At 42.0% G+C, this 27099-nt stretch overlaps 1 protein-coding gene across 1 annotated transcript in view; it reads left to right on the forward strand.

Moving 5' to 3' along the window:
* odad2 (outer dynein arm docking complex subunit 2) overlaps positions 1 to 27099 on the forward strand; it is a 394037-nt gene that overhangs the window by 93660 nt on the left and 273278 nt on the right. The window contains 2 exon segments of the mRNA XM_037694246.1: positions 22567 to 22801; positions 22917 to 22953. Of these exon segments, the coding sequence (XP_037550174.1) occupies positions 22567 to 22801; positions 22917 to 22953 (272 nt within the window).

Below are 27099 nucleotides of genomic sequence, written 5' to 3' on the forward strand. Positions count from 1 at the left end.
CATATGTATTATCTATTTAGACATATACATACACATATACAGTTGGAGTCAGTTTTGTAAAGTTGGCAAAGTTAGCTAGTTAGCTAGCGGGAGCATCAATCAACACCTCCTACTCCATGGGCGCCATCTTGTAAGTTAATCATCTTGTAAGCCTCTGAAGACCTTCATGGGACAGGAACTGTTATTTCATTGATTTGAATCCAGAAATACAAATGAGCTCATCCAGAGACTGTCTAATTGTATCCTGAACTAATCAATTGAAAGAACACTCTCTTTTTTATATTATCATTACTATTTTACAATATCTTGATCATCAAAAGTGGGTTTAGTTCATACCATTTCTAAATGTTGAAGTGAACCACTCATTTTAAATCAACTGTGAAACAGTATTAATGATTTTTTAATCCTCATTTAAATTACAAATCAAGTTAAATGTCTATTTACAAAGAAATTATGCATTTTGATCTTCTGTCTGAAATGAGAAAGAGTGATGTCGGTCAAAAGTCGGAGACAGTCAAAAACAAGTTGTTAGAACGGGCTGTCGTATTTTTAAAACTCTCAAACAGTAAATAAGAGAACTGGCACCTGCAGTGTTTCTCATTTCGCCAAAACATTTCTCTGTCTGTTCCTAAAACATTCTTGCTGTTTTCTTGACTTGTAAAAACCCTTTTACATCACTAGAACCACACTCCTGTTGGTTGCTTCAACCAATCAGGACTTACTAAAAGTGACCAGAAGCAGAACTCTTTAAAAGTCGACACTTCCTGGAACTATTGGTCTTCTGAGTCTGCTAGAGTCTTCTGGAGTAATGTCTTCTGAGTTTTTCTGAGGTTCTGGGAGAGTTCTAGCTGTTCTGGAGTTTTTCCACTGCTGAGTGGAACTTCGGACTCAGCTTTCCAGGCTGATGGAGTCATCCATCCCTGCCGGAGGCACGGCGCCTCGCTGTGACTATCACCAGGCGAATGCCCTACAACTTCTGAGGAAGTTTGTTCTGTTGAACGGAGTATCTCACGACTTCTGCCGAGTCGCAGCTGCCCTGAGGAGACGCTGAAAGGTAGCGTGCCAGGGACCTCTTGACCATAGCGGACCCATCCTCTGCCAAGGTAAAGAGTCGTCACGAGCTTCACTACAAGTGTACCGCGGGCGAACTGCGCTTGAAAGGAGCATGTTTTTCTGGTCTACAGACATACATCTTCCTCCACATCTTCCTTTAAACTCCTCCATATTTCCCATCTTTAAAACTCTTCTATCTTGCCAATAATTAATCTAGAAGCCTTCAGAAATGTCTGTTGTTTTTATTAAGTAAAACGTGCCAAGTTTTATTAATCAGAACCAGATCAGTCTAATCAAGTGTACAATGTTTTGATGTAAAAATTTTGATTCTGTTAATAAATGACCACATTTATTTTGATGGGTCAAAGAAAATTAACGTCTCATGTCACAGATTAAACCATCTACACACAGTACCTCTGTCACATATAATGTAATTAGCTAAAAAAAAGAGAGAACTCGTTATTTAAATATGACTGTAGTGAAGCTCTGAAGTTAACCTAGCCCTTTAGAACACTACATCTGGTGGACTGTACGATCTCTAAAGAGCTTCTCGTGGCCCGCATGGTCTCTAAAAGAGATAATTTAGGACCCATCCTCCTCTTTAGACATTTTGTGGCCGTACGAATGTTTAAAGAGGTGTGAATTATATGTGACGAAGTCTGTGTTATTGTAGCATAACGCTCATGTTGGCATGAAAAGGTCCATACTTTTGAGCTTGGTACAGGCATAGTTCATGCTTGTGGTGTTCAGAGAGCTGAAATTAAAGTCAATAAATTTGTGTTAAAGCTGTAGAGTGTACATCTGTGTGTGTAACGTGTTACTAAGCTGATGCTGTGAAAAAAAAAAACCCTGCTTTATTCTGTTTTAAACTGTAGCAGTAAGGGGGTTCTGTGTCTGACCCGGTTCTGTTCACTGGACTCGTTGAACGAGTGGTGTTTTAAATGGATAAAACGCTGTTTTAAAGCTGAGCGCCGACTCAGACCACTGTTAAATGCAGATCCGTTACATTTTTAACAGTAAATTGTGCATTTTGGAGGTTTAATGGGCGATTGTTGACCGGATTTTTCAGGCTAACTGCTAGCTGGAAGCTAGTATTCACGAGCTGTGATTGGTTGTAAACCGCTGTTTGGGTCGCTCTGATTCGCTGAGAAACTGGTGACGTATCTGTGCGTCCACTCCCTCTGATGTCAGATTGTAAAGCCCACCCCGTTGCTCACGTGTCTGTAAAGTCACATGACCCCTGATATGTATCTCGGTCCAACCGAAGCCTCCTCTGTGTTTAAAATCGCTAAATGAAGCCTGCCACTGTTCCCAAAACTCATGTTTTCATGCAGATAAACGTGCTTGTTGAAGCGACGCCACGTTTAAGCTTTAAATCCGTTCAGAAAGTGCTGATTTGACCGTGTTCGACCGTGTGCTATGTCTAGCTAACGGCTAACAACCGGATGTCAACAATTGTCATAGACTTCTGCTGGTAAAAATAAGCTTACACCGCCACCTGCTGTTGAAAGAGGGGTATAACAGTTTTCCTGAAAGGAGGCTGCTCACTGCCTTTAATTAATTTTTTTGTTAATCCAGCCTGGTTTATGAGTTACTGTCAATAGCGAATTTCTGGTATATAGAACTGCTTAAAAAGCATTTGAAAACTAAAGTTGCTGTGAGACTTTTAGAAAAATTGCAGGTTTATTTCATTTTAGTGCTTTACAGTAAATGAACACTAACATAGCCTGGCTCTTGTATCTGTTAGAAATAAGCACATTAAGTAACTAGCTAAGGAAGCATTTACTTAGAGTATTCATTCATTGGGGTAAAACCTACAAATAGGTGCCCATTCATTTGAAGAAGTTGGCTTATAACACTACTGTTGAGTGAACCCAGAGCTAAAATAGTGTGTGAAACTCACTGCTCACTTAAATACAAATATTTACCTGTTAAAAACTCTAAAGTTGGCAACTGTTTCACCAGATAAGTGCTGAACAGTGAATAACCATGGCAGATGTGACAGAAAAGAATATTGATCCTTGTGAGATGAAGGACTGGTTGGAGAAAGCGTTAACGCTGCTCACAGAATCCTTGCATCCATATGGTGAACAGGTGGACAGCATGAACTCAACAGAGTTATTGGACGAGCTGAAGGAAGTTGCAGAATGTGTCACTTCCACAGCCAGAACAAAGTCAAGCTATGACCAGCTGGCTAATTTGGTGCTCTTGTTGAAAGCAACATTTTATGCTGTGGTAAACAAGGCTAACGACCTTGCATTAAGGTTAAACAGCGAAACAGAGGAGTACCTCAAACTCGAGGCACAGTCTAACTTTGATCAGGAGACCTGTGCGAATGAGTTACAACGTGAGAGGGAGCTCTCACAAGCTCAGCTGTCATTACAAGCTCACTCATATAAGGAGAAGCTGAGGGAGGGACATATTAAGTGCCAAACACTGTTTTCAGACAATGATGCGCTACAACAACAGTTGCAGCTCACATCAAAAGCTCTGAGCGAGTGCAGATTGGAAAAGGAGGCGTTAGTACAACAAGGCGTGCGTTTGCAGAGTGAATGTCATACATCACAGGAACGCTTAAAAGCCTGTGAGGCGAAACTAGCCGCTGCAACAAATGCGATTTCTGACGTGGGTCAAGGTTGTCTGGAACTCAAAGACGAACAAGGTCAGAGTCCATGTCACCCACCACTACCTCAGAAGGATTTTGCTGCACCTCTTGCTCTTAATCCCATTCCGTCACTTCCACATGAGTCTAACGACACACCTCCATGTGCCATTTTGGTTCCTACGATACCGATAATACAGCCTTTGCTCCCAATTTCGGATTTGCACAAAATTTCAAAATATGTCCACCGCTTTGAGCCAGGGCCGTTGGGGTCAACTGACACTAAGGCCTATCTGAACAACCTTGACTTCCAATTAAGAAGCTATCCCAACGCTACAGTTGAGGTTAAAGTAGGTTTGATCAGGCTCACTTCATCCAGGACGGTGTTTTCCTTCATAGAGCGTCAATCTGATGCCACAAGAAAGGATTACTGCCTGTTATGTGCTGCTCTTGTGAAAGAGTATTCCCCTTGCACGGGACCTGGCGGTTATCCAGCCGCCGACAAGGTCATGCAAGGTAAGAATGAGCACCCCAGGGCATATTATTCCAGGATTTTGCAGGCTTATTTTGGTTACAGGAACGAGGCCAACATGGAGGAAGAGGAACCGTTTAAGTACGTGTTCAGCAAAAATCTCCACCCTGACATAAGGATGTTAGTGCAAATGATGGCTAATTTCAAAGAGAAATCCATCATTGAGATAAAAAGTTGTGCTGTGAATGTTTTTGAAGCACGTTCACAGGCCAAAACACCCATTGAGGTGTACCCAGGTGAGAGGATTCCTGCCCAGTCATTAGAGTTGGAAGGGACGAGAGCTTCGACTCCCCCTCCCAAAAAAGGCGAGAGGAAAGGAGGTTTCCCAGCAGCCAAAACACAACAGGTGAGTGCCCCCTGGTCCAGACGAGATCCTAAATGGTTTCCCAAGGAACCAGAAGATGAACGATCGTACCAGAAGGGGGGCGAACGCCTTAAGGGTAAAAAGTATGGCACCAAAAGTGACCCATACAACCAGGGATCCCACTGGGAACCCCAAAGGGGGGTATTGTTTCCCCACCACGTCGGGCTGAACAGCCTGAGACGAAAAAGAAACAGCAGCAGGTCCAGAAAAAGAACCGCAGTCCTCTGAGCTCGGACGAGACAGACAGGGTGCGTTGGTTGTTGGACTTGTTGGATGGTGTTGCCATGACAAACGACTTAACGCTTTGTTTGGCAATATCATTGCTGATAAGTCAGAGCACACAGACAACACCGTTACTGCTGTCACAGACAGTCACCATGACGCTGTTGTTGTACACTCTGACACGCCCTCACCTGAAATAGGGGGGATACAATCACACGTCACAGACGGTGACCCATCACAAACTGAAACCTCAGAAACAGCAATGGCTGTGCTAACGGTTCAGTCCAAATAGGGTGACACAAACAACAACGCTGCCGCTGTCATGGACAGCCACCAGAACCTTGTTGTTACAAACAACGAGAGCCCCTCAACACACGGTGAGCGGGTGATCTCATACATCAATGACGGACGCCCGTCAAAAGCCGAACTCTCAGGAGCAGCAGCAACTGCACCAACGGTTCGAAAAAACCAGGATTACACAGGTGAAGGTAGATGTGAGAAGAAACGTCGGCCAAACCCTCGAAGGTTCTTGTGTAACCTGATCAGAAAGGGGGTAGCTGAGAAAGCTTACCTGTCGATCACACTTGAAGGGGTCGTCACACATGAAGCCCTACTGGATGGTGGAGCCGACATAATTATTATGTCAGTCAAACTGTTCGAGGAGCTCAGGATTGCCGCTAATAGTGTTCACAGGGGTGTACCTCTCATAGAATGTGCTATAGGGCTGCAGGGCCTCGCAGAGGTGAAGACAACCCTAACAGCTATAGCTATGGTTCACATGCAGGTTAGCGAGATGACACTATACCACCCGGTATATGTGTCTCTGGTTGACTCATTCCCATTTTTTGGTCGGCCAGGATTTTATTAATCGCTTTGACGCGATTATCAAACAGACAATGTGGGCTAGAGTGAGCAAACCCTTGCCAATACTCATGCCTCCTGAGACAGTCACAGACTGCCCAACAGCAGGCACTGCAGAAGGCACCGAGGACCTCTCGACAGAGAACACAGTCCTGGTAAGTTATCCTTCAAAAGCACGTGGAACCGAAAACACCCAACTGGTGAAACCGACTCTGACTGAACAACTAAGCCTCCTCTGCGAGCTGAAACAGTCAGGGCCCACCGGATACTACCTACCATGGGTAGTTCAAGGTGTAGAGATCCAAGGATCCCACACCAAAGATGCTGTACTGTCATCGGGGACAGATAAACCAGCTATCAGGTACGGAGCCGTGGACGGCCCTCAGAGGTCCTTTGACCCCTTCTGGCTGCTCGCAACTCTGCCAGTACAACCTACAGCCGAGGTAATGGCAGTCACATGTGCACAGGCTACAGCCAAGCTGGCTGACAACACAGTCTCTGTACAACCCGTGCTGACTGACCCAGACATCATCCAACTTCAGAAGTTGGATCCTGCAATAAACTCGATGATGCTGTATTTGACTGACCCAGAGAAAAACACTCCGCTTGAAGCCGACCTGGATTCCAATCCAGACCTTAAAGCTCTCTTTCAGCTGCGCAAACAGCTAAAACTATTCAAGGGCATCCTAACTTTAGCTCATGGAGCGACGTCCTCACCCGTGTTCGTGGTCCCCCATGACCAAAGGGGGGTGACGTTAGTTAGGGTAATCTAAAAAAGTTAAATCTGGTCCTCTGGACATTCAAAAAAACAAAACAAAGCAAATCAACAAAAAAATGTAGAAACGTTTCGTCTCTCATCCGAGAGACTTCCTCAGTCTGAGGAGCTGTATTCAGCTCAGTCTCTTAAATAGCACTGTCTCAGAGTGGATCAACCAGTTTTGCTGCTGGCAACCAAAACCAGCTGATCACATGCTCAAGAAGGACCATCAGCCTAACAATGGATCATTACCACACTGATGGCTGTTTACTGTTCACAGAGGACTGAGTGATACTAGCATCACAGCATTGTAAGTGGGGGACAGTTGAACACGGAGGCCTCCACCCCTGTTTAACGATGGACGATTTTTTTTCACAAAGATGGCCTCCTTTACTCCTCTCTCAAACCATCGTTCCTCTCTGTCCAGGATGTGAACATCTTCATCCCTGAAAGAGTGACCGCTGGCCTGGAGATGAGTGTAGACCGCAGAGTCCTGGCCTGATGATGTTGATCTTCTGTGCTGGGCCATCCTTTTGGCCAGTGGCTGTTTTGTTTCCCCGATATAAGACTGATCACAGCCCTCCTGACACTGAACAGCATACACAACATTGCTCTGTTTGTGCCGGGGGACTGGATCTTTGGGATGAACCAGTCTTTGCCGTAATGTATTTTGGGGTTTAAAAGCCACTGGGACGTTATGTTTAGAAAATAAACATCTCAGTTTCTCTGATACTCCCTCAACATATGGAATGACCACTGGTCTGGGTCTGGGTTCCTCCTTTTCACCTGATGACTGACTGGAGGCCTGTTTGGGTTTATTGGTGGAACTGGTCAGTCCTGTCAATGATTGAAGAGATGGAACTGGTAAGTTAACGGTGGAGTGCTGGTGCTGACTGGGTGATGTGGAGGCTGTCAAAATAAAAATTAAATCAAAGTGATCAGAAATTATTTTGTCACATACCAAATGCCAGCGTTATAAATGCAAGCAAATCCAATATTGACTTTTTTTGTGATGAAACAAACATGTTGGTCCAAAAGGTGGTGGCTGTGGCTGAGTGGTTAGAGCAGTCGTCTTCCAATGCGAGAGTTGGGGGTTCGAATCCACCAGCAGTCACATGTCGAAGTGTCCCTGGGCAAGACACTGAGCCCCTCATAGCCTCTGATGTGTGTTCCATCAGTGTATGAATGTGATCTAAAGCTCAGATTAGTCTCTTTAGAATGATTTGTTTAATTAGCTTTGTCGAGAGCTAGTAGAGTGCTGTATGAATGGGTAAATAAGGGACAGATCGTAGCGTAAATCGCTTTGAGTATCTTGAAATAAGATAGAAAGGTGCTTTATAAGTACAGTCCATTTACCATTTGTTTTGAGGGTAATACTTTGATGGTCCAAATTTCAAAATCCACAGTGAAAACTTTGATACATCAACACAAAAGTCCCACCTTATGTTTGTAGTGAACTAGGCCTCAGGTCAAATCTGGCCTTGAGGGGCCTTCCTGGAACAAGAACGTATTTCATTGATTTGAGTCCAGAAACACAAAATCAAGTCCATCCAGAAGACTTTTTAAGTGTCCTGCACTGATCAATTGAAAGAACACTCTCTTTTCTATTATCATTACTATTTTACAAATGTTTGATAATCAAAGTGTTTTTAGTTCAAACCATTTTTAGATGTTGCAGTGAACTAATCATTTTTAATTCAACTGTGAAACAGTAATAATGATTTTAATCCTCATGCAAAGTAGAAATCATGTTAAGGTCTGTTACAGAGTAATTATGCATTTTCTGATTTTCTGTCTTTGAATGAGCAAGTGTAAGTTGGTCCAAAGTTGGAGTCAAACGCAAAACAAGTTGTTGGAATGAACTGTCATGTTTTAAATCCTCTCAGACGTAAATATAGAGGCTGGCACCTGTTTTACCCCAACTCGCCTAAATATTCCTCTCTCTGTCTCTAAAAACATTTTCAATCTGTTCCAAAACACTTTCTGTTTTTCTGACTCCTAGTGACCTCTTACGTCACAAAAACACACCCCTGTCTGGTCGATATTGACCAATCAGGAACCTCCCAAATGAACCGGAAATAGAGCTCTTTAAATGTCGGTACTTCCTAGTTCAAACCAGTCGGGTGGAGAGTTTGCAGAGCTTCAGTCGCTTCAGGCTCCGGCTTCAGTCGTTTGCAGCTCCAGTGCTGGATGAACAGAAGTTCAGGCATGATCCAAAGCTCTTCCGAGTCTTGTGGGATTATGACATCTTCCACCTCTGAGTGGAACTGCTGAAGGACTCCACTCATGTGAAGTCCACTCGTGAGGTGAACCTGTGTCGGACGGAATACCGTCACTACTTCGGACGATTCACAGCTGTTCCTACGGAGACGCTGAAAGGGTGCGTTAAATGGAACTCCGTACTAGTGGAATCACCTCCTCCAGGTAAAAGAGTTGATTTATACCACCTAAGTGTACTGGGGAAGAAGCTGGGAACTCACCGGAGAGTGCCGTTCTGATGCCGACACACACACATTTCCCTCATCCATCCTTTCACTCAACTTAAACTTCAATTTCCATCTTTAAACTCTTCTATCTGCTAGAAATCATTCCAGGTATTTTTAGAAATGTCTGTTGTGAAGTTTTTCAACCATCGCCGTATGGTTAATCAAATTGTACAGCTTGCTAAATTAGCCATGTTGTTGTTGAAATCATTTTGCCAAATTAATGTAAATGTGTGATGTGTTTAAATCGTTTTTAAATAAATGACCCACTGTCGTTGGTGAGTCAAAGATAAACACGTTTCCGTCCACATTTAATTAAATTCAATGCACGTTATTATTCAGTCCAGAAAAATGAAAGAATCCGTTTAATTTATGAATATATCATGCATATGTTCATCTACATGTTGTTTAGAAATATATATATATATATACATACATATATATATATATATATATATATATATATATATATATATATATATATATATAATCAGATATATCAGATTAGGTGACGGGGCCAGCATCAGTTACCATGGAGATCAGATTATTCAAAATGGGTTTACTTCCGGATTCAGCAAACTACCGTCTCTCGTAATTTTGTCTGTTATGTGTTTTTAATCTACATACAAAAAAAAAAAAGTCAGGATATAAGGTTTTCGATGAGTAAAAATCAAATTAATTCTTATTAATTCACTCCCGTTTTGGACCTGTGTAAACAAGCAGCAAGCTACACAGTGCAGGGCAGAGAGAACTTCCGTGTCAGACCACTTGTCAAAAATGAAATAATGAAAATCGAAACTGAGCGCTCGTTATACGTTTTTTCCATTTTCGTTTTGTATACATCGGAAATCGGATTACAGTTCGTTATCCAATTTTTTGTTTTGGTTTAATAAATGGAAAACAAAAAAACAAGTGTATTTTTGTTTTTTCATTTTTTGTTTCAAACGAAAAAATGAATTGGCTGATTGTACACAGACCTTTCTGTAATCCCAATATCATATTTAAGCCTCTGTAGTAAAATATTGTGATCAACTGTAACAAACGCAGCACTGAGGTCTAATAAGACCAGTATAGACACAAGTCCATTGTCTGAGGCCATGAGAATATCATTAGTGACTTTTACTAGTGCTGTTTCTGTGCTATGATGAGCTCTAAACTCTGACTGAAACTCTTCAAACAGATTATTTCTTTGTAGATGTTCACGAAACTGACCTGCAACTATTTTCTGAGTTCTCCTGAACACAATTGAATGTTTTGCTGTAAAACTGTTATGAAATAACTTGTATCCTTCTTTCTCTGCTTGGTACTCAGTTTAATCATGCATAAGAGAAAGTAGATGTAAAAAAATTGGTAATCAGAAGTTTCAACTATTGTTTGTACAAGTTCTAATGAAAATGTTTAATCAAACTGCTTAGAAGTCTTAATTATCCTGCTGTTATATTGAGTATTTACCAAAGCAGAGTAAATTAGCCATTTATTTTTAATATTGTTATTAAAGTTCAAATGAAACAGTAACCTGAAACAAAGTTCCACCCTTTCTGTTTTGATTGGGTCGACCATCAATATCGTTAACGCCCTCCAAGTCAGAGAAAAGTTATTCTGACGTTTAGTTTAGAGCAGTCTTGGGGGAAGCTTTTGAAGAAGAACGATCAAGCAATCGAAAATTTATTCCAGAAGATAAGAAGTTCCATGCAGAAAACGCAGCCCTTTGGAAGTGTCAACTGACCCACCGGGAGCCAATTCTCTATCGACTCCAGATTTCAACTGATGTCCAGTGTCAAGGGAATCCCACCTTTGACGCTTAAGTCATCTCAAGAGAGTCCCTGGTAACCCTCGGGCGGTTGAACTAGAACTTCAAATCGGTAGGAAAAGCTGCTCATTCTCTCTGCTGGTGTCTGGTGTTCAAGATAAGAAGCTGTTCATTCTAAGCAAAATTCATCATTATTAATTAGAATTAAGTTCTCCTAAATTGACAAATCACATCTAGCCAAAACACTTCTTTTAGTTAACTTTATAGATAATACAAAATTTTTAAGTCAGGTCATCTGGACAGTTTCTTTTTTTGTGCTGAAATGTTTTGCCTTCGAGCCGGAAGACTTCATCAGTCAAGGAAACACAACAAAACTGATTCTTTCCCCAACAGCTTATTCCAAAGTGGAACAAACCAGTTTTGTTTGTGATAAGATGGTCTCTTTGGTATGCCCCCACCTCAAAGAACTTCTTAGTTTCCTTGGTCTTTGTAACTACTCACGCCAGTTCATTGAGAACTACGCTGATCTGGCAAAACCTTTAACCAAACTCCTCAAAAAGGATGTGCCTTTCCAGTGGTCTGATGTACAACAGCAAACCATGGATGCCCTCAAGGCCAAGCTGTGCTCAGCACCATGTCTGACATACCCCAACAGTGACGACTACTTCCACCTTGAAGTGGGTTTTTCAGCTTATTGCTTGATTGCTGGTCTGTACCAACTCTATGACCAAGACAAACGTGTAGTAGCCTACACCAGCAAAACCCTGGCAGGATCTGAACTGAAATACTCTGACTGTGAGAAAGCACTGTTAGCCACTGTGTGGGCAGTGAAACATTTCTCTAACTACCTAGGTGGATGAAAGAGTATTGTGGAAACACAAATCCTACCAGTAACTTTTCTTAACAGCCAACGTATCAGAGATGGTGTGGTGACAAATGTACATGTGGCTTCATGGCTTATGGCCTTGCAGAGTTTTGACATAGAATTTTGCTATGCTCAAAACAAGAGAACCCTTCTGGGCACAGACTTGGCAGCCTGTCATCAGTACACTCAGGATGCCCCTTTGGTACAGACACCTGTCAAAACATGCCACCGCCTTTGAAGACACACATCATCAATACTTTGATGAAAATGTTTGTAAGGACATGACAACTGTGTATGTGGATGGATGTTCCTTCCACCACAACACTGTTATCAAAGCTGGTGTTGGTGCTGTTTGGCTCTACAATGGTGAACAACACACCTTACATTTTAAACTAGGCCCACAATTATCGCCATATACTGAAATTGCAGGCATATTGATAGCATTGTAAACCGCAGTAAAACACTCTGTTCATTCTTTGGTGATTTGCACAGACTCCAATTATGTATGGCTGAGTTTCTCTTGTCACCTTGCTGCGTGGAAACGTAAAGGCTTTCTCACGTGCAACAATAAAGTAGTGAAACACAAGGACTTGTTCATGGCATGTGATCACTTGGTGACATCTCACAACCTACAAGTCTTTTGGAAAAAGGTCAGAGGCCACTCACCTGTGCCAGGACAGTACAAAGAGCTTAACGATCTCACAGACTCGTTGGCCAAAAGAGGTGCCATAAATGGTACCTGGTGGTCATTCAACCCCTCTTGGCTGCCTGCTCATGTCCCAGACCCTCCCTCCCCAGAGGTGTGTACTCTCACACGTTCTTGTGCTGAAGCTACCACCTCTACTGCTCCACAGCCAGTGAACAACACAGTTTCAGTGGAACCTGCATTTACGGACAAGGACCTCATGGAACTTCAGTCTCTGGATCCAGCCATCGGGAAAATGATTCAGTGCCTGGCTGATCCAGACACTAACATTCCTTCTTTGACCAAACTTGACTCTTACCCTGAACTACGTATTCTTTAAGGTTCGCTCGCACCTGAAAATGGTCAAAGGCATGCTCGTCTTTGCTCCCGATCCAACATCTTCACCTTCTTTCGTTGTGCCTCGAGACCACAGGGGGGTGATGCTGGTACATGCCCATGACCTTCCATCTTCAGGACACAAAGGCGTCATAGCAACTATCACTGCATTAAAGCAAATTGCTTACTGGCCAGGGATGCACAAAGATGTAAATGACTACATCAAAGGATGTTTGGTCTGTTGTCAGTTCCAACCTACAACACCCCTTCACAGAGCACCATTGCAAAGCAGAGGGATCACCTTTCCATGGTCCGATTTATGGATCGATTTGGTAAGACCACTTACTAAATTGACCAGAGGAAATAAATATTTCCTCACTGTGACCTGTGCGTTCACCAAATAGGTTGAATGCCTACCGACAGCAAATGACACTGCAGACACCACTGCTTATCTACTGATGAACCACATATTCACATGGTTCAGACTTCCCACTCGGGTCAACTCTGACAGAGGTACACACTTCACTACTGAAGTGATGCCGAAACTTTGGCAAATGTTGGGAGTCAAAGTCAATTTCCATATAGGCTACCATCCCCAAGCATCAGGCCAAATTGAGCGATACAACAGAACAGTGGTCAGTATTCTTAAGAAGTATATGTCCACCAACCACAGAGACTGGGACATCAAGCTGTCCCTGGTCATAATGGCCATTCGGTCAACCCCACATCAGTCCACTGGTATCTCTCCCTTCGAGATGATGACCGGTAAACATGTGACCCTTCCTTTGCACCTACTCTACCAACCTGGTGAAACCAGTGTGGTAAGAGCGTACACAGCTCACCAGTACATGAAAGATCTGAACCAACACCTGAAAACCACTTTCGTGTTTGTTCAGAAACATCTTAACAAGACAGCTGAAGGGCGCAAAAAGCCTACTATGACCAAAAAGCCTCCTATGAAGAACTCCAAGTGGGGGAAAAGGTCTGGTACTATATCTTTGCCCCATCTACTGGACAAAAAGCTTCCAAAGCTGGAATACTTGCACGCGAACTTCTTCCAAGGTGAACTGGACCACACCTGATAACGGACAATCTATCCCCAGTTGTGTACCAAATCAGGATCAGCAGAGGTCAGAAAGAACCTGTCTTCAAGTGGGTCCACCGAAACCAGATCAAGTCACACAAGGCTCACACAAAAACAATCAACAATACAGAATCTGTAGAAGACTAAAAACCCAATCCAAATGAACCACTAAGAAATTATGACACAATTCCTCTAAACAACACCTTAGATTAGAGATTTTCAAAATTAATCTTACCTCAAACAAATAGGCAACCTATAAATCTAAGATCTAATAACAAACTTTACTCAAACAAAACAATCTCCTTGACCACTGGATTGCACCAAAGTATGATTATTTAACATGAACGTCACAATTCCCTTGAAAACATATTGCAATTTGGTGTAACCACCTAAGACTAGAAGCGTTGTGCTAATGTCATCCCATATCTGTTCCCCTCAGAACCATGATGAGCCTACTATGTTTTCTTTCAATCCTGGGATCTGCTGGTACCATACAACAACAGTTGGATGAACAACGAGGGCAACTTATTCTGATAGGCAAAACTGTCAAAGATACAGTTTTGGTTCTGAATTCACATAGCCAAGAGATGGCACAGATCTTTAGAGTAGTTGACACTTTAAAGACTGTTATAGAGGTTGATTATGCTCATGCTCAGTTGATCACCACACTGTTAACCGATAGGCTTAGAGAGATTGGATCCTGCATTGACACTTTAGCTATCGGCCGAATTCCACCGTACTTGGTCTCTCAGGACATGGTCCAAGAGATCCTTACTACAGCTACCACAGAGAGAGTAACACCACTCTAGGACCACCTAGCATACACGCTCGGTAGCTCAATTCCACTCCATGTCGACCCAGAAGCCTTCATAAATCCTCATAAATCTACCCATTATTTCCACAAATAATGTTTATAGGCTAAAATACTTCAACTAGACGACGAGAGAGACTTAAGTGAGTCGACCAGCTCATATGCCCCTGGAATATTGGAACTTACCAACATCCCCTAGTTCTAAGCTTCCAGCTTTTGTTTTATTTTCCCCAAATTCTCCTCTTGCATGTTTTATGTCCTTTGATATTTAACCATTAGATTAAACTCCTTTGGTCCACGCATGTGTATACAAAAGTCGAGGCATTAGAATTTTTATTTACGCAAATAAATTTAGAGTGATTTAGTTTGTCATATTAGTTGACATTAGATTTGCATGCTTAAACATTTACTTTACTTATTCCGTTATATGAGGAATTATTTAGACAAGTAGTTAGATGGGCATTAGAAATCACCAAATGAGTACTGTCCTACTGCATCATCCTGTGGTCCAACCCAACGTTCCAGAGAGTGACATCACTGTAACCTCCGGAGAAAGCTTGGACTTCACATGGAATACCTTCTGACTTCCTGTTTCCTGATGGAGTATCCTTGATCTTTCTGTTTCCTGATGGAATATCCTTGATCTTCACTTTTTCGTGTGTGGAATTAATTAATTTTTTCTCACTTGGAATAACCTAGATCAAACCTGGGCATTGTACGGCCCCCAGGCCGCATACGGCCCTTTGATTGACTCTGACCGGCCCGTGCAACGTTAATTAGAAATTACAAAATAAACATATTTTCTTATTTTACCTGATGCATGGACTGAAGCTGCAATGCTTTTATTTTGAAGTTTTTTTTATTTACGTACATGATGACGCAAAGCATATATTGAGACATGCGCGTGATTTGATCGTTGTCACTAGCAAGTCACAAGACGACTTCAGCCCTCAGAAATGTCTGCTTATGCTAAAAAAAGAAAGGTAGATGAAGAATGCAGGGTTTTCAACAAAAATTGGACTGCTAAGTATTTATTTACTGAAGTCAGGGGTAAAGCCGTGTGTTTAGTTTGCGGAGAGCAGATCGCCGTGTTTAAGGACTACAATTTGAGTTGGCATTACGAGATGAAACACGGGGAGAAATACAAGAACGTGACTGACGCTGAAAGGGCGCGGACATCGGAAGCTTTGCTAGCTAAACTGCAAAAGCAGCAAGGCTTTTTTACCAAGCTTCACACATCCAGGGATGCAGCAACCAAGACCAGCTTTGTGATAGCTCACAAAATCGCTAAAAACAGTAAGCCATTCTCGGAGGGGGAGTTTATCAAAGAGTGCTTGGTGGACTCCGCAGCTTTAATATGCCCTGAAAAAAAAGAAGCATTTGAGAAAGTCCCGCTCTCCAGGCGAACCGTGACGAGAAGGGTGGAGGACATATCGTGGAATCTGGAGCTTCAGCTGCAACGTGAAGTGGTAAGTTTTGACTTTTTCTCCTTGGCTTTGGACGAAAGCTGTGATGTCCTTGACATAGCCCAGTTACTCATATTTGTCCGCTGGATCACGCCGGACTTCAAGATTACGGAGGAGCTGGCAGCAATGCGGTCTATGAAAGGGACGACTACAGGGAGCGATCTCTTCATGGAGGTGAATGCGTGCATGGACACACTGGGACTGAAATGGGACAGACTGGCAGGTGTCACAACGGACGGTTGTCCAAATCTTACAGGGAAAAATGTGGGACTTTTAAAACGTATGCAAGATAAAGTGGCTGAAATCGACTCAGATCAGGAATTGGTATTTTTGCATTGTATTATACACCAACATGTGTTGTGCAAGTCAGTGCTAAAAATTAACCATGTTATTAATGTTGTTACTAACATAGTAAACTTCATCAGGGCATGGGCATTGAATCACAGACAGTTTGTCGCACTTTTGGAGGACCATGAGTCTGAGCATAGTGACATCGGCTACCACACACCTGTCAGATGGCTCAGCCTGGGCAAAGTGCTAAAAAGAGTTTGGGACCTGAAAACAGAGATTCAAGAGTTTTATGAGATGAAAGGCAAAGACATCCCAGAGCTCTCAGATGAGGACTGGATGGCAGATTTTGCATTTGCTGTTGACGTGACAGCACTGATGAATGACCTGAACACCAAACTGCAAGGCAGGGGCCTTTTTGTTCATGAAATGCACACCCTGGTGAAGGCTTTCATGAAAAAGATGCTGTTTCTTTCAAGCCAACTGGAGAGCAACAATCTCACTCACATGCATACCCTGAAAGAAGTCACACCATCAGCCGATCACCTCCGCAGGTACTCATCCATGTTAGGAGCATTGCATTGTGAGTTTTCAAGGAGATTTGAAGATCTCAGAACAATTGAGGATGAAATGCACATGATTTCCTCTCCCTTTACCTGCAGTGTGGATAATGCACCCAGTGATGTTCAGCTGGAACTCATTGATCTGCAGTCTGATGCAGTACTGGCAGAGCTCTTTAAATCAGGATCTCTACTGGATTTCTACTCTTCTCTCAAAGAGGAGAACTTTCCAAACATGAAGAGACATGCTCAGAAGATGTTGGTTCTCTTTGGCTCTACTTACATATGTGAACAAACATTTTCAATGATGAAGTTCACGAAATCCAGGTACAGATCATCTCTCACTGACGATCATCTGTCAGCTGTGCTTCGCATCTCCACCTCAGACATTCAACCTGATTTTGATGCACTCGTTAAAGCCCAGGAGAGACTAGATTTCTCTCACTGAACAAGAAAAAACAACTTAAAAATGTAAGAAGTTTTAAATGATGTTTTTATGGTTGAGTTGCGCATGATTTTAATTGTATTGTGGTTATTTTTATTTGCACGTGTTGTGTGTTTTTATGATGTTGTTTTAGTGATTTATTGCCATTCCCATTGTTTGGGAAATTCGCTTGAATAAATTACATTTTTTTGGAAGGCAACCTCATGTTTTCATTGCTTAATTATAACATATACTCTTACCAGCTTGTCAAAACAATGCTATTTACTGCTTTTTATAAAGAAGTAGAGTTAATATTATGCAGAATTGAGATCAGCCTTTTGGCCGGCCCTCCACAATATTTTCTGTTTCTCATGTGGCCCCATGGAAAAAATAATTGCCCACCCCTGACCTAGATTAATGTTTTCCTTCCTTGGAACTATTCCTTTTGACTTTGTATGGAATAATGTTAATTCTTTTCTCCTTTCCTGCCTTGGAGTTACTGTATTTGATTTTTGGAATACATCTCAACTCTTGTTGGAACCCTTCTGATGTGTGGATTCTGTTTGTTGCGATTCACCAACCATGGATCGGGTTGTAAATCGCAAAGTTGGGGATATGTAGGGACACATCAAGGTTTTTCTACAATCAACTTTTACTCTTTTGATACTTTAAAAGTAAGACTGACTCTCATTCCCAAAGTTGGACAGTAAGAAACCATGTTACAAAAATTGAATAACAAAAATCTGTTATTGAAATTAATTGCACACCTGTTATTATGATTTCAGCAAAGCTGAAAAGCCCTTTGTATGAGAACTTTTCCATCTGACCTTTGAAATATAACATCTGAGCGTTATGTGTATCTCTTCCTAAAAGGGAGGATTCGTCCTGTAGTCTTAGAATGTGGGAAAGAACCACCCTGTTGTTCCTCTAGGACTCTTTGGTAGTAGTAAATTTATGAAACAACATTGCCATCCCACGGTAGAAGTTATTTTTCTGCACAATTTAATTTTCTGAGTTCTCCTGAACACAATTGAATGTTTTGCTGTAAAACTGCTATGAAATAACGTGTCTCCTTCTTTCTCAGCTTGGTACTCAACTTAATCATGCATAAGAGAAAGTAGATGTAAAAAAAATTGGTAATCAGAAGTTTAAACTGTTTGTTTGCACAAGTTCTAATGAAAATATTTATGGATGAGTCAAACTGCTTAGAAGTCTTAATTATCCTGCTGTTATATTGAGTATTTACCAAAGCAGAGTAAATTAGCCATTTATTTTTAATATTGTTATAAAAGTTCAAATGAAACAGTAACCTGAAACAAAGGTCCACCCTTTCTGTTTTGATTGGGTCGACCATCAATATCGTTAACGCCCTCCAAGTCAGAGAAAAGTTATTCTGACGTTTAGTTTAGAGAAGTCTTGGGGGAAGCTTTTGAAGAAGAAAGATCAAGCAATCGAAAATTTATTCCAGAAGATAAGTTCCATGCAAAAAACACAGCCCTCCGGAAGTGTTAACTGACCCACCTGGAGCCATTTATCTATCGACTCCAGATTTCAACTGATGTCCAGTGTCGAGGGAATCCCACCTTCGATGCTTAACTCATCCCAAGAGAGTCCCTGGTAACCCTCAGGCAGTTGAACTAGAACTTCAAATTGGTAGGAAAAGCTGCTCATTCTCTCTGCTGGTGTCTGGTGCTCAAGATTAAAAAGCTGTCCATTCTAAGCAAAATTCATCATTATTAATTAGAATTAAGTTCTCCTAAATTGGCAAATAACATCTAGCCAAAACACTTCTTTTAGTTAACTTTATAGATGATAATTTACTCTGCTTTTGAACCTCATAATTCACCATATTAAAGTTTAGAAGATAATTCCATAACCTCTTCTTGTTTTGTTAAGTTAAAGCCATTATTCATTCTTCAGCTTTACTCATCATTTTGATCACTTATATTTACCAAAATCGATAATAAACTTCACAAAATTGTATATTGACTCTAAGCGTTTTTATTATATATGACACTTGAACTTAATACGAAAAGAACTCACTAGGACACGTAAACTTGAGTCTGATTTCATATTTTTCTTGCTTAAGAACCGGAAAGCAAGTGGTACCCCTTTCAGAATAAATTTACTAATCAGAATTCAATGATCTGAGGACCCCTTCCTTTACAGATGGCAAAAAAGTAACAAAAACTGCTAGATTATAAGGCGAATGTAGAAAACTGAAAACAGGAACATGTCTGCATTGGTCCTTGCCAGGAGTCCAACAGATTTTTAAAGTCATTTAGAGAGGTCAAAGTTGAGAGCTTCGGGTCTTTTTGTAAGATATTCCAGGAAACAGGAGTGGAGTAGGAGAAAGCCCTTTTGCCAAGCTCAGTTCTCACTGAGGGAACACTGCAGTTAATAATGTCCTGAGAACGTATGCTGTAGCTGCACTCACGCAGAGACATGTTTGCAGAGACAACAACAAAAAATCAAGTTCACCAGAGAGGATGCAAATGACAACAAGCTGCCTTTTTTTTGACTGTTTGGTTCAGATGGAAAGAGAGGACAGCCTCAACATTGAAGTTTACAGAAAACCAACCCACACAGACCAGTATCTTCTGTTTGACTCCCACCATCCACTGGAACACAAACTCTCTGTCATCAGAACTTTACAGCATCAGGCCGAACGCGTTCCCACGAAGACAGAAGGGAAGGAAAAGGAACCGAAACACATCCAAGAAGCTCTCCAAATGTGGATATCCTAACTGGACTTTTGTCAAGTCAGCGAGGAAATCTACAAAACACACTAATAAACAGAAAAAGGAGAACAACAGATGTAAAAACATTGTCATCCCTTATTTCTCTGATACTCCTGCTGGAGTATCAGAGAAATTCAGAAGGTATTTCAACAAACACAACATCCCAGTGCATTTCAAACCCAGCAGGACAGAGACTGGTCCACCCTAAGGACAAAATACCCATACACAAACAGAGTGGTGTAGTGTATGCGGTCCAGTGCAGTGTAGGGCATTAACAGAGTACTCGAGTAATCTACACATCGATTGCTAGGACATATATCGATGTTAAAAATGTAAAGTCGGGTATCCGTAGTGACGTCATATTATGTGACCACTATGACCGTAGGGGGCGGTGTTGCACTGTTGTAGGTCACAGAGTGTGGTGTAACACCGGGTCCAATCCACCAGAACCAGTTTCGGTTAAGTTTCGTTTTTGACGTGCTGCGTGTTTCTTCATGTTTTGCAGTTTAATAATAATAACTAATAGTTTAGTTTTTCCTGTGACTTATTTGCAGTATGATAAATGGTAGGAGCATAATATACGCTCCCAGTGTTTTGTTGGTCTTTTTTTTGTAAATAATTACCTTTTTTTGCAGTTTTATTTATTTATTTTTTTTTTTAATCTTGAGATCTATGACGTCATCAAATACTCGAGTTCTACTCGGGTTTTATTATGTTAATGTCAAGTTTAAAAATTATATACTCGTTCAACCCCTACTGCAGTGAGGACTGTCCAGACCTCTACATTGGAGAAACTAAGCAGCCTCTTCACAGACGCATGGCTCAAAACAGGAGAGCCACCTCCTCTGGACAAGACTCAGCTGTTCACCTCCACCTTACAGATAAGGGACACTCTTTTGAGAACCAAAATGTGCACATTTTGGACCGAGAACACAGATGTTTTGAGAGGGGGGTGAAGGAAGCAATTTATGTAAAAAGAGAAAAACCATCACTTAACAGAGGAGGAGGCCTCAGATGTCCACTTGCAAAAACCTATAATTCAACTTTAAGACTGATTCCCAGCTAGTTTTCACACCTGATGGGAACAGAGGGGCTTCATCTGTGAATTAGAGTAACAAAGACCTTAAGAAACCCCTACTGTTAAGATGTTGAGGTGTGAATTGTCAAATCTACATATGTATGTGTGTCTTATCTCACTCAGCCTTATAACCTGAACCCCACACGCTCTGCTCTTTGAATTGCGAAAGCTCCTCGGATGAGGAGTGAAACGTCTTCTGTTACAAATAAAGTCCAGTTGTTTTTGTATTGAATGTTTTTTGAATTCATCATGTCCTGGATGACTGAGAATCTTCACCAGCATATAGATATAGGTCTATAATTGACCAGAATTTCTGAATCAAGATCAGGCTTCTTAAGTAAACGTTTAATTACAGTAACCTTAAAGCACTGTGGTACGTAACCATTCATTAAAGACAAAATAAGCAGATCCAAAATGTGGACATCAATTAAGGGAAATACCTTGTTAAACAGCATGTTTGGGATGGGATCTAGCAGACATGTGGATGGTTTGGACGAGGCTATTATTTTTGAAAATTCATAGAGCTTAACCACCAACAACATTTAACATTATACATACTTCTACTTCACACCACTCTTTCTGACATTTTTTGTCTCAACTGCATTTCCTGCCAACACCTCCTTCAGGACCGCTCCTACTCCATTCCTCTCACTATATACGTCATGGTAAAATAGTTTATACACCACCCCAAGACTGTAAGCCTTGCTGCCCTTCCACTTGGTCTTCTGCACACATAAGATATCAACCATCTTTCTCTGCATCATGTTAGCCAGCTCTACCAGTGCCTGTCATTGTCTCTACATTTAAAGTTGCTACCCTCAACCCTACAGCATTGGCTTTCCTTTTCTCATTATAACTTTTGGCAAATTTCCCTCTTTGTGGTCTTAAATCATTTTTCTTTAATATGTTCTGTAGTTGGGCAGCACGGTGGCACAGCTGGTAGAGCTGCTGCCTCTCAGCGAGCAGGTCCTTGGTTCAAACCCCGGTCCAGGGGTCTTTCTGGGTGGAGTTTGCATGTTCTCTCCGTGCATGCGTGGGTTTTCTCCGGGTACTCTGGTTTCCTCCCACAGACCAAAAACATGCATGTTAGGCTGATTGGTAACTCTAAAATTGTCCCTAGGTGTGAGTGAGAGAGTGAATGGTTGTTTGTCTCGTTTGTCTCTATGTGGCCCTGTGATGGACTTGCGACCCGTCCAGGGTGTACCCTGCCCCTCGCACAGTGATTGCTGGACATGGGCACCGGCGACCCCCGTGACCCAAAATGGACGAAGCGGGTAAAGATAATGGATGGATGGATGTTCTGTAGTTTTTATTTGGCCTTTTCTTGGAGTGAAATAATCAACACTTTGTTCAAGAACAATATTGTGTCAAAAACAATTAAACCAGACTAATCTATGTTTAGTGGGTAGAGGATTTTGAGCACACATGGTAACACAAATGTTTTAAACAGGAAAAATTTGGAGAAATTTACAAACCGGTTTTATAGATTTTTCTCATCAATGTTTTTTTTGTTTTTTTTTTATCTTTTATGACTTTTTATTTTAATTGAACAAAGTTTTTTTTCGTTCACTTTTTTGATTGGCTTTTTTGTTGTTGTTTCCCAGCATGATTCTGCAGTTCAAGAACTTCTATTGACACAAAGGACCCAGCATGTGGAACTGCTTGATGTAGAGGAAAAAGGCCAACCCCAGAGGTTTTCAGAGAAACAGGAAAATAATATGGATGAAAAGGCAAGACAACAGCAGACAGCAAACAGGACAGGCAGCAAGAAGAAATATGAACCTTGTCCAAGGTAGAGGATTCTTGGTCTGTTGGCTAGATGTAGGTTTGTAATAATTCATCTCAAAGACATTCTGTTAAATATTATGTGGCTGCCATGCATGGTGTATGGTAACAATTCTTCAAGTAAAAAGGAGCAGAAAATGGCCATGGTGCCAAGGACTTACCACATCTGCTTTCTGTGACTGCCAGTCATTGCACTTTATAAAGAGGTATTTGCATGGCTTATGATTGTCAGGAAAAATATTCCTGATTGCACAGAGATCTTAGTAATAAATACATCACAGTGTGGAAATACTTTCTGGCCAATTACAGATACGATACCCAGGAAAATTCTTTTTAAAAACATGATGTATATTATCTGATTGATAAATAGATCTGGTGAGAACTGAGCAGTTGCAGCTGGATTTTTAGGGAGAAACTGGCTCAACATAAAATAATCTCAATCATTAAAAAATGCCAGCTGAATAGAAGCAGACATAATGATTCCTATTTTATACTATTCTAGCAAAGCAGAGGAAAAGAAACCTAGTAAGAGCTCTGGAGAGAAGAAAAGGCTGGAACAAGGAGCCAGGACCAAGAAGAAAACTGAACTCCCTGTGTCTTCATCACCTGGGCGCTTGTCCTCCCACAATAAGTAAGTATTTTGTTTTAGTGTCCATTCATCAAAATCTGTAAAGGCTCTGAATACTTATATGTGGAAAAGCCTGCAGTTTGTGTAAAATCTTTGAGAAAAAAAATGCAGAAAATATGTGATTTTCTCAAAGAGTGAAAAACAACGATAGCTGAATGTTTATCTTGAATTGACTTGTGCCTGGAGCCTCGGGTTTTGTTTTGTTTATTGACCCAAGGGCAGCAGGAGGACAAATAATGCCATCCATTATCTTCCGCTTGTTCCAAAGTTGGGTCGCAGGGTCAGCAGCTTGAGCAGGGAGGTCCAGACATCTCTTTCCACAGCCACCTTTTCCAGCTTTTCTGGGAGGTCCCCAAGGCATTCCCAGGCCAACTAAGAGATGTAGTCTCTCCAGCGTGTCCTGGATCTTCCCCATGGTCTACTCCCAGTCAGATATGCCTGAAGCACCTTCCTAGGGAGGTGCCAAGGAAGCATCCTTACAAGGTGCTCTAACCACCTCAACTGGTTCCTCTCAATATGGAGGAGCAGCGTTTCTACCCGGTACTCTGACTCGCTCCTGGATGACTGAACTTCTCACCCTATCTCTAAGGTAGAGTCCAACTACCCTGCAGAGGAAACTCATCTGAACCGCCTGTATCCTCAATCTCATTCTTTCAGTCACTACCCAAAGTTCATGGCCATAGGTGAGGGTAGAAACATAGACCGACTGGTAAACAGAGAGCTTTGCCTTACAGCTCACCTCTCTCTTCACCATAACGGTCCGGCACAGACTCTGCAATACTACAGACACTGCACCAATCTGTCTGTCAGTCTCATTCTCCACTCTTCCCTCACTTGTGAACAAAATCCTGAGATATTTGAACTCCTTCACTTGAGGCAGAACCTCATCCTTGACCCAAAAAGAGCAATCCACCCTTTTCCAACTGAGGACCATGGCCTCAAATTTGGAAGTGCGGATTCTCATCCCAGCCGTTTCACACTTGTCTGCAAACCGCTCCAGTGAGAGCTGGAGATCACGGCACGATAATGTCAACAGGACTACATCATCTGCAAAGAGCAAATAGGGAAGCCTGAGGCCACCAAAACGGAATCCCTCCACTCCCTGGCTGCACCGAGAAATTCTGTCCATAAAAGTTATGAACAGAATCGGTGACAACGGGCAGCCCTGGCGGAGACCAACTCCCACCCTGAAGGGGTTCAACTTACGACAGTGCGAACCAAAGTCTTGCACCACTTGTATAGGGACCCAACAGCCCGTAGCAAGGGTAGGGCTGTATACCGAATCGAGGTTCTTTCATAGCACTGACCGAACTGCGTCAGTCGGTGTATGGATTGAAATGTCACTCTTTTTTCGGTGTCAAGTTTTGTATTGGCTGTAACGTGTCACATGGTTTCAGCACGCTAGAAGGTAAAACACAGACACCCAGAGCTGTATAGAGCTGCCCTACAGCTTGTATGTCTATGGTGCTGGTTACAACCACAGACGGGGTTCACGTTTGCAGCGCATGTGTTGTCGAACGGCTTGGACAACACACGCAACTTTCTGCTTACGAGCAGAAAGTTGCTCCGCAAGGAGAGAGAAGGACAGCAGCCTCCCCTCCTCCTCTCTCAGCATTAAAGTCAGCCTGTGAGTGTTGAACGGCCTGATTCAACATTCCACGACTGGACTCCTCTTCATCAAAGAACTCCGAGGACGGAGCTGTGTCTGGGATTTCAGCTGGTAAGTTTACGTTTGTTAACGTTACTGCAGCTTAATATGTGTACCGCAGTGAATTAAACTAGAATCCTTGTAATGCTAACTTTAAGATATTGTAGCTTTATTTTATCTATGTAGCTAGCTAAACTCAGAAGCTAACTAAAGATTGACAGTAACAGATGAAGCTTATGTAGCACTGAGGGTGTGGTTATCTTTAAAAATATGAACGTTCACCCTATTTAGAGTGTAGAGAATGTTAATTCTTAAGTCAGTTTGCAATGAGTGAAAACCAACAACGCCACCTGGGATTTTACTCCAGGAAATATAGTAAAAGGACACGTAAGTTTGTTCTACTGGAGGAAGGAGACAAGTTTCAAATAAATTTTACCAAATTTATTGGAGGGTAATTGGTACAAGAGAAAAGTATTTAAAAAAGTATTTTAAAATATTCAATACCAGAAAATTGTTGACTGCATTTAATTGTCTAGAAACACATCTGTGGCTGGAGTTAAAAACAACACTTTAAAATATCAGGTGAGACTGAGGCTTACTAGTGGGGAGGGGCTGTGAAGACAAGGGGACCACATCCAGTGAAGAAAAAGAGATCGCCTAAACTACAAAAGGGAAAAGAAATGTTACACACACAAAGCGAGACACCGCCACCAGGGGTCACCACCGCCACCACACGAAGTCTCAGTCCCTGAAACAAAATTTAAAAAAAAAAGAAAAATAAATAAACAGCCTTAATGAAACAGCCGCGTCACAATATTTCATTAAAACAGATTTAATGGTGCACTCAGTTCATTAAAAGCAAAGCCTCGGCCAGTAGGGCAAGGGCCCGAGTTAGTTTTATATTTTTCCTCTAGGCAAAACAGCAGCGAGCAGAATCCAGCTGAACAACAGGCAGAAAGGCTCATCTGAAAACTAAAAATGGAGCAGATTGTCACTATTAAACTCAACCGTTAACAATAGAATTTACAGACTCTCATATTGCCTACCTGCAAATTTGTATGTTACAGCACAATCGTATAATAAAGTTGCTGTATAAATTGAATCATGCAGCCGTAACAGAGCACTGTATAATAAGCATTTGTTTACAGTAACATGTAAGCGGTAGCAGGCTAGGCTAACCCTTACCTTTAAGCCATAAATTGGACACACAAAAGACAGACCGGTCTTATACCCAGAAGGCACAGCAGAGAAGAGGCTAGACTGAACCTATGAGGGCCATGATCTTGGCTTGTGATAACAGGGGTTGAGTGGGTTGCTGCAACACTAGGGATTTGGGATGCTGATGTTGAAGCTTCCTGGGGATGTACACCAGAAAATTGGGAAGAAGCCTTCTTTTGGATCGTTTGTGGGTTAGCTGGTAAAGGAGGTGGCTGCTGGGCATCTACCCTCAGAAACAGATCAGAACAAGAGTCATCCTCAGAGAGTGAATGGTCGAGCGACTGTGACTCACCAGTAGGGGATGACACAGAGACACCACTGCAGACCACCGGCTTCAGCAGAGATCTTTGGACCCTTTTAATTTTGGTCAGTTCATCTATAGGAGCCACAGTGTAAACTGCTCCAATGTCACCCAGTACTTGTAGGACCTTGTACACCTTAGAGCTCCACAGGTCCTGGATTTTGTGTCTTTTGTGCATGGTGGTGTCTCAAAGCAAGACAAGTTGGCCTTCATGCAGAGGGGAGTCCCGAACATGCTGGTCATTATTTTTCTTTCTCCTATCTGTAGCACTTTTCAGCCTCTCCCTGGTCTCCTCAAAAGCCAGCTGCAAACGTGTCTGGTGCTCTGCGACCCACTCGTGGACACTGCCAACATTTGGTTTTGCTACTTGACCAAGCAGAAAGTCCAGCAGGAGCCTAGGTTGTTGGCCAAACATCAAAAAGAAATGGCTTTCTCCAGTAGTCTGATGTGGTGTGGTGTTATAACAAAACACAACTTGTGGCAAATAGGTGGTCCATGCTCTTTAGTTGGTTGTAGGGAGGGTACGCAGCAAGTTATGGAGTGTGCGATTAAACCTC

Source organism: Nematolebias whitei, chromosome 20, assembly GCF_014905685.2.
Source record: "Nematolebias whitei isolate Nwh7 chromosome 20, NemWhi1, whole genome shotgun sequence".
Taxonomy (NCBI): domain Eukaryota; kingdom Metazoa; phylum Chordata; class Actinopteri; order Cyprinodontiformes; family Rivulidae; genus Nematolebias; species Nematolebias whitei.